This window comes from Ipomoea triloba, chromosome 14 (assembly GCF_003576645.1).
Source record: "Ipomoea triloba cultivar NCNSP0323 chromosome 14, ASM357664v1".
NCBI classification, from domain to species: Eukaryota; Viridiplantae; Streptophyta; class Magnoliopsida; order Solanales; family Convolvulaceae; genus Ipomoea; species Ipomoea triloba.
In genome coordinates this window covers 14,621,453-14,633,619 of record NC_044929.1, presented here as the reverse complement: position 1 = coordinate 14,633,619, position 12,167 = coordinate 14,621,453, and the positions used below count along the sequence as shown (strand labels likewise).

Genomic DNA, 12,167 nt, shown 5'->3' with positions numbered 1-12,167 from the left:
ATTAAAAAAAAAAAAAAAAAAAAAAACCTCAAATTATGGAGGATGCTCTAATGTGGTATTTAAAAATAATAGTGTATTCTCTTTCATCTTCTGTATCCAAAATAATAATTAATAAATAAAAGTATTTTTTTAGGGTTCCTTTAAGAAGAAGCGAGCATTGATTGTTTTAATTTGAGATCTCTTTCATTTTCAGTTTCTTTGATAGGAACCTTTTAATGTCTCTTATAAAACAAAAAGTTGAAAAATGTGACACCTAAGGCAATTACGTTACTTTAATTTCCACAAAATAAAACATACAAAACATTATATAATTTTCTACTGTATTCAAAATTTCAGTTGCTGTCAACCCTTTCTTCACTCAATTCTAGTAGTTCTTCATTTCAACATTTCAGTTACTTGATTGGGATTTTTCTCATTCAGAGGAATCCATCCACGTATAGTATATACAACTCCTAGGACAATGCTTTAATGTAGTACCAAAAAGAATACCGTATTTTAAAAATAAAAAGTGATTTATATATTTTCAATTATTTATTTATATCAATTGCTAAAATATTTTATTTTGTTTTTTAATACGAGATTTTTATGTACGTATTGTATATAAAATAAACAATTGAAGAAAGTGTTTCGTCCCAATTAAAAGTTTAAATTGATAGTTTAACTGTACATTTGTGGGTTTATTATTTATAATATTAAATTGAAGGATGTGTTCTGTCAACTAAAAGTATAAACTAATAATTGGACTGTATATTCATTATTATTGGGTGATGAGGGAAACCACACGCCACATTAAAAGGACCATGTGTGACGAGTTCGACCGAGATGGATTTTAACGTGAGAATTATGTTTTGCTCATTCAATCATTCTTTTTAAGCATATTCATTATATTATTTATTTTTCTTTAGAATTACTGACTCTATTACATGTTAGTATCTGTTATATAACTTTTTCTATGTGTTGCAGTCAAAAGAGTTAATACCCTACCACCCGGTTCGATCCTGTGATCTTCTCTCAAAGAGAACAAAAAACTGTCATCTGAGTACAAGGTGCTTGTAGATTATATTATTTATATATGTTGCTGAACAAAATCTTTATTAGAGTTTAATTAACTGAGAGTACTGAGTATTTATATTCATCAAATTTTAATTAATTAAATGTTAATTACATTTAAAATAAAGAAATTCATGCATATATTATATGAAATTAATTAATTAAGCTTATGGTATAATAGTTGATTTGAGAGGGAGAGAGAGAAGAGAGGTACCTGTTGCCGAGGAGAGAATGCAAATGGATAATGAGCTCTTCTTCCTGCGGCGAAAAGGCGCCGCGTTTGAGATCGGGGCGGAGGTAGTTAATCCATCGGAGGCGGCAACTCTTGCCGCAGCGCTGCAGCCCCGCATTCCTCGCCACCTCACTCCAGCACCCTTGCCCGTTGCTCAGCATGTAATGCATCAGCTTTTCGTCTTCTTCCGGCGACCACAACCCTTTCCGAAGCTTATTAGCAACAACAACGTTGTTACTGCCGCTGTTGTTGTTGTTGTTGCTGTTGATGTTACTGTTGCCGACGTTCGCGCCGTTCTTGCCGGACGAGAACTCTGGCTTCCTCATTTTTCTCTCTCTCTCTATCACTCCTGAGTTTTTTTATTTTTATTTTTTTGTCACCCCGGGGAATTGGTCGAAGTGATTGGAATTGGATGTATATGTAAAGGGGAATTCCCTATATATTATATCTATTGTACTGTGCTTCATATATAAAACTAACTAACCCCAATTATAGTTATTTTATTTCATTTTTTATTCTTTTCTTTGGAGAGAGAGAGAGAGAGAAAGAGAGAGAAAGTGGCATGCTTGAATGGAATAGAAATCATGATCAAGATGATGGTGATGGTTGTGGAGTTTGCTTAGAAACCGGGAATCAAGATAGAGGGGAGATGAGGGTGTTAGGGTGGGGTGGTGGGGGAGGGTGTCATTACATTATTTGTCCATGCGACAGATATTTAATCTAAAATATAATAATTAATGAAACAAAAAAAAAGTTATTTTTATTTATTTTAAATATCAGGTATCTCAACTTAGCGTGACTAATCTAAATTCTCAAAGCCTTTGTCCAAGAGGGAGAGGAGATAAATCGTGAGTTGTCTTCTGAGTCCTAGGTTTTCGCTCTTGAATTGCCTATACATACGTACAAGGGATTTTATATCCTCCTATCTGTCAAGGTCCCCCAATGACACCCCAACATTATTGTTGAAGCAATATTATACTTTGTGATCGGTCAAACCAGTTAATCTTATTGCGACACATTTTTTAAATTACCGCTATCTGAGATTAATTGAAATTCAATCTACCTTACATATCTTTTTTAAATATAGTACACCATTTACCAGAGTTGATCTTATAGTTGCAATCTATTTACTAACTATATGTATATATATATATATATATATATATATATATATATATATATATATATATATGTATATAACTTAATGATAGAATATGCAAGCTAGGTGGGAGGAGGGGTGTGTTAGTTGACATGTCTAGTAGAAAACGGTTTGGAAAGGGATAGGTGGTCGTCTTGTCTTTGACTACATTTCTTGTCCTCTTTTGCCCCAATGCATTTTATGTTTCTTCAATTGTAAGTTAATGATTAAAAACATATGTGTTGTAACGTATTATTATTCTTCTTCTAATTCTCATGAACCCATGATATCATGTTTTGTATATATGATGAAAAATGGAAAGTTTGTTTTTGTAGCTAAGCTAGCTAAGATATATTACATATTTGCTTCCACTTCACATTATCTCTCTACCTGTCTACCTTAGCTAGCTCTCATATATATGCATGTATATATGTATCCACACGTGTACACTAAGGTAAGAATACTAATTACATACATGTTGTACGTAATACTAATTCTTTTTTAACATTCTTATTGTTGGGTTCAATAATTTACTATTATTATTGCTTGAGCACTATATTATTTTGTAACTTAAAATTTAAGGTTGATTAGTCTGTTTGGTTCACGAAAAAATATAACAAATAAAATTCAAAATTTATACTTTTAAAGTCGGAATTATTGTATTATTGTTGAGTTTGGAATCTTGAAGTCGGAGGAAGGTTATCGAGGATGATGACGTCAAGTCAACATACTCCTTAATTGTATGTGTTCTTGGTGACACGCACATGCTATTAGGAATGATTGTAAAAATAGATTTTGATGATGTTACGTATTACTATAAGCAATTTCGTACCGCCAAAATTATATGTATTTTATGTATTTAGAAAATTTGTAAAGGTCATGATAAGACTAAGTAAGGTTCGTCGGGAAAGTTACAAAATGATAGAGGTAAAAAAATAGAAGACCTCACTATCGGAGTGATGGCGTAAATATATGGAATCGGGGGTTACGATTACACTACGAATACGTATGTTTGTGAATAGGTGGGAGAGCGCTCGTAGGTCACCCAGTCGGTTTATCGTAGCAACCGAACAGCCTTAGGCTGAATATAATACTACAAGTGGTAGTGGTTACAAGCAAGTTGCAATTGCAGGGTGAGCATGTTGCTACAAATGGTACAGGTTGCAATTGTAGAGTCCAAGTTATTGAGCGGGTTGCTATTACAGAGTAAAGGTTACAAGTAGCGAGTAGTAGTTGTTACAATCAGATGAAGATGAGAAGTGAGGGTGATGTCTTCCTATTTATACTAACTAAGTCGGTCTACACATTTAATGCGCCTTCTGCAAGTGGCTTGACGTGGCGTCTTCTTGTTGGCTTGGTCAGATGGTTACTCTACTAGCTATATGTAGGTTGACTGGTCGAGGTTGCAGAGCCGCTATGTACGCAAGTTGTCAATCATCGGCTCGCAGGCGCAAGTTGGACTGCTTTACTTGTTGTGTAAGTTAGTTTTTCGGCTTGGAGGTTGCGTCACTTTGTTAACCGACCGGTCATCAGACGGTAGACCGGTCGGGTGTGTTTTCGTCGGGGTGATTCCAAAGGTGATCCGAGAGCATTTTGTCACGAAGCCTATCGGTACGGGCGGTATGGTTGATCACAAGTGATTTATTCCAATCAGGTTATGGCTATGACGGACCAGTTGGGTGACTTCTTGTCGGACCAGCTGTACGGGTTAGTCCTTTATGTGTATTTACCCATCACGAGTCCCCCACTTCTTGAATCCGCGAGAATCGTCGGGTTCGAGAAGTAAGAATAATTTCCTTGTAATTTGTTCCAATCAGCTTGTCACGAACAAAGTTCTACTTCATAGGTCTAACGTTAGTCTTCCCGGTCGGTCATCCTTAAACTAGTAATTCTGGCTTCTAATAACATGTTGACCACTTTTTTATTGGACGGTGTACATTTGTCGGAGTGACACGTGGCGCAATTTGGGCCTTCCGTGCAATCGGGCCGACCCTTCCACTTCCAAGCCCATAATTCTCCTATAAATAGTACCCTTAAATGTTTTTCATTTTTCTACTTTCACCTTCCTTACCCAACTGGAATCTTCTGAAGTTCTCTTCAAATCGAAAGGTAAAAAATCTTCTTTCCTTCTTTTTTTTTTTTTTTCCTTTTGCTTCTTGCTTTGTTTTATTTTTCTTCTTTTCTTGTCTTGACTGAAACCCTAGCATCCAAAGGAACAAAAAAATTATTTCTTCTTTTTCTTGCTGCCCCGCTTTCGCCAACTGATTACTTATCTGCTTCAACCAGTTGCCCAAGCCACCTGCTCTCCACGTACGAAGAAACCTCTACCGACCACCATAAGGTATGTACGTTTTTCTCCCTTCTTCTTTCATTATACTTCCATTATACAAAGTAATGTTTTTTCTTCTTCTTTAAATGTGTAGATGTGTATTGCTTTTCCACTGCCACTATACATGCTTCATCTCTTTTACTAAAAGTATGTATATGTGTCTTGCTCTTTCATATGCCACCAATTGCACCATTACCAAATATATGTATGTTGATGTCGTCTGCTTTGCCATTTTTTATATAATGTATGCGGTTTTGGTCGCCCAGTTGGTCGACCAAAACAAACAACATATATATCGTTTGCTTTGGCCGTAGTCGGTTGGCCAAAATAAAAAACAACATATATGTTTTGGCCGACCACACGAGCCGCATGCGGATGTTCATGATGTTGGCCCTAAGAGGGCCCAGTTGGCTAGGGAAGACCCTCGACTCGCTGATGCACTTGCCTGCGACGCGTTTAGTCTGGTAAAGATGTTCAATCTACTTTTCCAGATGAGTCCTCCACCCGCGAGCCTTGTCAATGAGATTACCGACTTTGTGGCGGGGAAGGTCACCCGTCACTTGTCCCAAGTACTTGCTCCGACTGTTGACTGTTATTCGCTCATTCTATTTTTCTTCGCTTTCTAGTCAACTGCTCTTTACCGTATCTATTTGTGCATATGTTAGGCTGCCAGTGGGACCGTTGAGTTGTTTGTCCGGGCATCGGTTGATGTTTCAAAACGTGATCAAGAAATAAGGGAACTTAAGTAGAAGGTGAGGCACCTGGACGCTCAAGTTGATTCCCTAAATCGGTACCCCAACTCCGATCAATTTTTTCAGGATGTCGCCGCGCTTTACCCTTCCCCATTAGCCAAGCTACTTGCCTTGGTCAAGTCTTTTTGCTCGTCTGAAAACGCTGTTGCCCCTCTGCTTCAAGCATTGCATCGGGATCCCGTAGGTCTGTAGATGCTACGTTGGGTGACCGCCTGGGGTTACCACCGATGGAAATATGTCATGCAAGAGTCTTTGCACTGGGAACTAGCAGATGCCCTTGAGAACTGGGAGCAGGTCTGCGCCGTGCTACCTGATCAAATTCCGTCGCATAGTCTAGAGCCCTTCAGCAATCCTCCTGTTGGTTCGACCAACCCACCTACTACTGACTCCTGGAGTCATGTCCCTTAATTTGTTGATGCATTCCCTTTGTTTTTTGTCTCTTCCAAACTTTGACTACTTGTGCTTAGGAAACCGACCCCGTTCCTGTGTCGGTCAGACTTACTATTTTGTTTGAAGTATTTCTCCATTTCCATACTTCATGCGACTCTCAGTCTTCATGTTTTCGATCCGACTGATCAGGTGCCCTTTACTCTGGTTGCATCGATATGTTTTACAAACATATAGAAAATGGATTGCAAAAAGAGGATAGTTTTAAGTGTGATAGTTGATCCTCAAGCCGCGTAGAGTACCCAGCAATTAAGTCTTTTACTTGTACACTAAAGACGAGTGTCAAGTAGATATGACCGACTGGTCAATCGGGCAAGACCGTATCAGTCGGACTGCCAAAATTCAATCGGAAAAAATCTTGAGTGATACTACCTCCGTCCCAAAATGGTTGTCTGGTTCGTTTAACGATGCTTGACTGAAGTAATTTTTAATCCAATTTTTCACAATATTAAGTTTAGCATTAATATATAAAATTTATATATTTAGAAACTACATTAAAAGTACTATTAAACACAAAAAATTAAATTTAAAAATAATAAAAAATTACTAAAGAAAATAAGCAAAGAAGAAAGAGTTGGTTTGACCCATGAATAGTAAATAGGACAGGTAAAATGAGACGGAGGGAGTAATTCACAAAATCAGTAAGTGGTCTCAACCACGAGCAAGATCGTTTAGGTAAAACCAGGATAACTCAACCTGGAAAAAACCTCAAACAAACAGGTCGGGTAGTGACACATGAGCTTAATCACCAAAACTCTACTAGGCAAAATCGTGCATGTAGGGCCAGGACAACTCAACCGGGCCAAACGTCAAATGAAAGAGCCAAGAAACAACAAGTGAACTTACTCACAACTCGAACGGTCAAAATCGTCCAGGTAGGTTCGAGATAACTCAACCGGGCAAAACCTCAAACGAAAGAGCCGGGAAACAACAAGTGAACTTAGTCACAATTCGACCGGTCAAAATCATGCATGTAAGGCCGGGATAACTCAACCGGGCAAAACCTCAAACGAACGAGCCGAGAAAAATGCTTGCTCCTACTTCAGCTGGTCGACCATTCTTTTTTATTTTTAGAGTAACATGAAACAATCTGAACAAGGTCGGGAATATTACAACGATATTAGGAAGAAAATTTCCATTACACCATCCGAGTACAAGTAACATACTAGTTATTCTACACTACTTGTAGAATTGTATGAGGTGTTCAGAGTTCCATACTCGGTCAATCAGCCGGCCGGAGAGGGTCTCGAGTTTGTAGGTGCCGGGTTGGACGACTGCTGAGACTTTTTAGGGTACTTCCCATTTCTTAGCAAATTTTCCATGATCTGTCGGTCTACTAGCTTCTCTCAGTCGAAGCACCAGGCCGCCGACTTCACTCGTCCGTCATGGTAGGTTTTGGCGACCTTCTGGTACTCAATCATTCTTCGTGCGTCATGGTAGGTTTTGGAGACCTTCTGGTACTCAATCATTCTTCGTGCCGCCATATTCCTTTTCTCTTTTCACCAAGTTAAATAATTATTCAATTGGGAAATCGTGTTCATCTTTATGAGAGAAAAAGAAAATATCCAATTATTGTTGAGATTTAAACCTTGAACCCTTTCATTTGAATCCCAAGTACTTAACCACCAAACCATTAGAACTTTCATGTCTCTAGTCTTCTTCAATTGTATATTGTAGTCATAAAACTATTTTTTTTGATTAAATATATATATGTATTGTACGTATATTGTATATATGTATATGTTTTACTATGGACTATATATAAAGTTATATATATATATATATATGTGTGTGTGTGTGTGTGTGTGTACATATATATTTGTATTTATATACTTATTATAATAAAATATTTTATTTTTGATGGGAGATATTTTAATTAATCAAATTTATTTTGATACGATAAGGATTAGGAGTTATATAAGTTACAAATGATTAATTTATTTAATCATAATTTATATTAATTTTTGATTGATGATGAGATGAGATAACTTTGTCTCCTATTTCTTCTCTTCCCCTTGGCCGAATCCCACAACAAAAGAAAAAAAAAATCATCTTTCTTTCTCCTTCTCCCATTGCCGTGAACTTCATCAAAGAAAAAAAATATTTCATCTTATTTCTTCAAGAGTTGGAATCATCCCTACGCCTAAGGAGGAAACATTGAACCCTTGAGGGATTAGAGAAAAATTTGAAGAACTTTGAAGAATAAGCTTTAACGGTAAGTGGATTTTCTCCTAATTGCTTGCCCTTAATTTTTGGTGGTATGAATATGATGAACACCCTATTTGTGAAAATTTGATTAATGAGTAGAATGAAATTATCCATGAATTTTGATCCAAGAAATTAATATTATAGCTATCTTTATTGTTATTATAAAATTTAATTTGATGTACTACGTATGTACGAATTTGTCAAATAAAAAAAATAAATTATTACATTACGTATGAATATGATGTTCATTGCTTGAGATTTTCTTATTATTTACAAATTATATATATAGCTTATACATATATGTACATAATATACCAAAATTGAGTGTTGTATGTGTAAGTATGTAAATATATATTATGCAGTATGTGTATGTATAAATATGATTATTTGTATGATGCAAAAAAAAAAATATAATTTAATACGGTTATATATATTAAATTATTGTACCGTGGATATATGTATGTATTTAGTATGTTCCGTGTGTAAATAAATTATTATAAATATATATATATATGTTCACCATATATATACCCGTGTATAGGTTGTATTGTATCTGTGTATATATATTTATTTAAATTGTTTGTCTCCTTGCGTTAATGAGGCGTACGGATGTAGTATATTAACAACATAATTTATTTGTTGTTTTTTTTGGGTAATGATGTACGTAGAAAGTATATATAATAATAATAATATTAATATTAAGTTGGATTAATTCGTATGGTTGCAAATTTACAATAGGTATAAATTTGTTTTGAAATTATATTGGATAAATTCTCTTAAGAATTGTATACTAGTGATTGGTCTTGAATATACTTTTGATTTTGTGATCTTTCAAAAATTTCCATTTTGAATAGTTGTGAGTTTAGGGTTAAACAAAATTTACCCTACAAATTATTATTTTATGAGCAAAATTCTCAAGTAAAATGTTTTTTTTTTTTTAAACTATGGAAGTTATGTTGTCATTGTGAAAGGTTGGTACATGATAAATTGAATTATTGATTTTGTGGAGTATTCAGTTGAATACTGGATACTAGGGCTATGCCCTGTTGAGGAGTGGTTAGGATGATCCTACCACTAGGTTTCATACCCTGTTTGAGGAGTATTCGGTAGGAAAAATCCCCGGATACTAGGACTAGTAACTTCCTGGTGAGGCTTGGAATCCTCACTCGGGGGTGTGCACACTTAAGGTTAGAGTCCTGTTTCCATTGACATGGGAATTTTGCGGAGTGTTCAGCGTGGAGCTGTTCACTAGGGCCTAAGTATAAAGGACCCTGTCCCATTGTGTATGTGATGTACTTCCATATGTATTTTGTGATGTGCAAGTATGGCACAAAATAATGTTTTTTGAGAAAAATTTTATAAGTGATGATATTATGAAAAGTTCCACATGTTTTTGATATAATTATCTATAAATTGTTTTTTCTGAATTAAAGTGCAGTGCATCTGAGTTTTTGAAAGAAGGGGGTAAAGTAAAGTAAATTCTTATTTTCTAAAATTGTTTTCTTTAGGGGCAAGCAGTCCCTTACTTAGCATGTTATGCTAACCCCTTTCTCCTTGTTGTGGTTATTGTTGTTTGTTTGAGTACCAGGAAAAATATGATGAAGTATGCTGCTATGAGAGCGATAGAACGTGATGCTTTGGAGGATTTAGAAATAAATGTTATGAATATTCAGGACTTTAATATGTTTTATGTTGTTAAAGACTACGTTAAGGATTGTAATTGTCTTTTTGGTTTTATTTAAGTTAGCCTTAGCACTTAGGTATTGTGGTTGCCTTAGTGTGGCGGTAATGCCCTCAATAAGATTTTGAAAAGTTTCCGCATTCTAAGTTTTGTTTTAAGAATTGCTTAATTAATTGGTGAAAATAAGAAAAAAAAATAGGCCGTTTTCCGCATTCTAAGTTTTGTTTTAAGAATTGCTTAATTAATTGGTGAAAATAAGAAAAAAAAATAGGCCGTTTTTGGGGGTGTTACATCTGCACCTTGCAACTCATCGTTTTCCTCTGGTTGGTACTTTTTTTTTTCCAAGCGGTAGGGAGCTATGCTTTAATCGACGCTCTTGCTTTGAATCCGTAGGTCAGCGAGAAAGGTGTTTCATTGGTCGCCCGTCGTAGAGTGGTTCGGTAGGTCCAAAGAACATATGGGAGCTTTTCTACCCAGCCTCGACCTGCACTTTGTAACTTTTTCTTTAGTACGTCGAGGATCGTTCAGTTGGTGTTCTCCACTTGTTTGTTAGCTTGTGGGTATGCTACGGCTGCTCGGGTGTGCCTGATGCCTAGTCGGGCCATGATGTTGTTGAACGGCTGGCTATCAAATTGCGTCCCGTTGTCAGTGATTAAGTAGACCAGAACCCCGAACTTGATGCCTAGTCGGGCCATGATGTTGTTGAACGGCTGGCTATCAAATTGCGTCCCGTTGTCAGTGATTAAGTAGACCAGAACCCCGAACTGAGTGATTACGTTCTCTCAGAGAAACCTTTAGCACTGCTGCGAAGTGATGGTTGCTAGTGTTTCTGCTTCTACCCACTTGGTGAAATAGTCGATGGATATGATCACATATTTCTTCCGGCCAGCTGCCATTTGGAATGCTCCGATCAGGTCGACTCCCCATCTTGGAAAGGGTATTACCTCGCTGATCGGTTGGTAATATGTAGCTGGTCGACCGGCTAAGCTATGAAATTCTTGACAAGTAGCGCATCGCTGAACGTATTGCTCGCAATCCAAGTTGATTGAGGGCCAATAGTATCCTAGCAGGATGATTTTTTGTGCCAACGTCCTTGGTGGGCCGAACAAATGCCTTCATGAACTTCTTCAATGATAATCTTGGCCTCATCGTTGGTCAGACACCTTAGGAGTGGTCCACCGTACGAACGCTTGTACAGTTTTTCATCGATCAACTAGAAACATGGTGCTCTCAGTCTGACCTTCTTTGCCCTGGTGGTGTCATCCGGCAGGGTGCCATGAGTTATGTTATTTTTCAAGTCATACATCCAATCCGGCTCGCTTATCTCGACCGGTCGGACCTCAATAATGTCAATGCTTGGTGACCTGACTTCTTCAATCCGTGCGATCTTAGATACGTACTCGGGGGCTTCCTTTGTCAATTTGGACAACATGTCGACGTTCGTGTTCTCTGCTCTGGGCACTTGGATCAACTCATACTTGTCGAACTATTGTAACAATTCCAGCGCAATGTCTTTGTATTGTATCATGCGTTCCTCCTACGCTTCAATTGTTCCAGAAAGTTGGCCGATTATCAATCGGGAATCCGACCGTAACCTCAGTGGGTCGGCCTTCATCTGCCTAGATAACCATACTCCGCCTAAGAGAGCTTCGTATTCTGCTTCGTTGTTTGGTGGGTCGAAATTTGAAGATCAAAGCTTGATAAATTTTGAAACCTTCAGGAGATGTGAGTACGATTCCTCCTCTGCATCCTTTCTTACTGGATGACCCGTCAGTAGAAGCTTCCCACCATGGTTCTTCCAAGGCGGTCGGTCGGTTGGGTTTCGGGTCCCGTGAGGTATACTCAACAATGAAGTCGGCCAACGCTTGTGTTTTGATGGTAGGGCGCGGCTTATACTCAATCGCGAATTGGGTAAGAATCATGGCCCATTTGATCAGCCGCCCAGACGACGTTGGGTTTCTGAGAATCGTTCCAAGTGGTTGGTCGGTCAAGACTACCACCGGGTGAGCTTTAAAGTAGGCTGTAAGTTTCCTGGCAGTCACCCAGAGTGCAAACGCGGTCTTCTCAAACTTGGTGTATCGCAGCTCCGATCCTTGGAGGGCCTTACTAACATAATAGATCGGGTTCTAGACTCCCTTGGTTTCCTCTCATACAAATACTGAACTGACCACTCCGTCGGATACTGCTAAATAGATGAAAAGTTTCTCATCCTTCTCCGGCTTGGACAAGACTGGTGATGAGCTCAAGTAGGCCTTCAAGTCGTTGAACGCTGATTGACATGACGGTGTCCATTCGAACCCTTTAGACTTCTTTAGTATTTGAAAGAAAGG

The 12,167-nt window shown here is 37.6% G+C and overlaps 1 protein-coding gene across 1 annotated transcript; it reads right to left on the bottom strand.

Annotated features, from left to right (window-relative positions):
• Nucleotides 1–1,203: 1,203 nt before the first annotated feature.
• On the bottom strand, nt 1,204–1,668 carry LOC116003993 (transcription factor MYB83-like). Its single transcript, XM_031243935.1, has one exon. The coding sequence runs from the start codon at nt 1,606–1,608 to the stop codon at nt 1,204–1,206; it is 405 nt and encodes a 134-aa protein (XP_031099795.1). The 5' UTR covers nt 1,609–1,668.
• Between the last annotated feature and the right edge of the window lie 10,499 nt (nt 1,669–12,167).

Bases quoted from the DNA above. Each gene is read 5' to 3' on its own strand.
- LOC116003993 (XM_031243935.1), bottom strand. From the start codon at position 1,608: ATGAGGAAGCCAGAGTTCTCGTCCGGCAAGAACGGCGCGAACGTCGGC.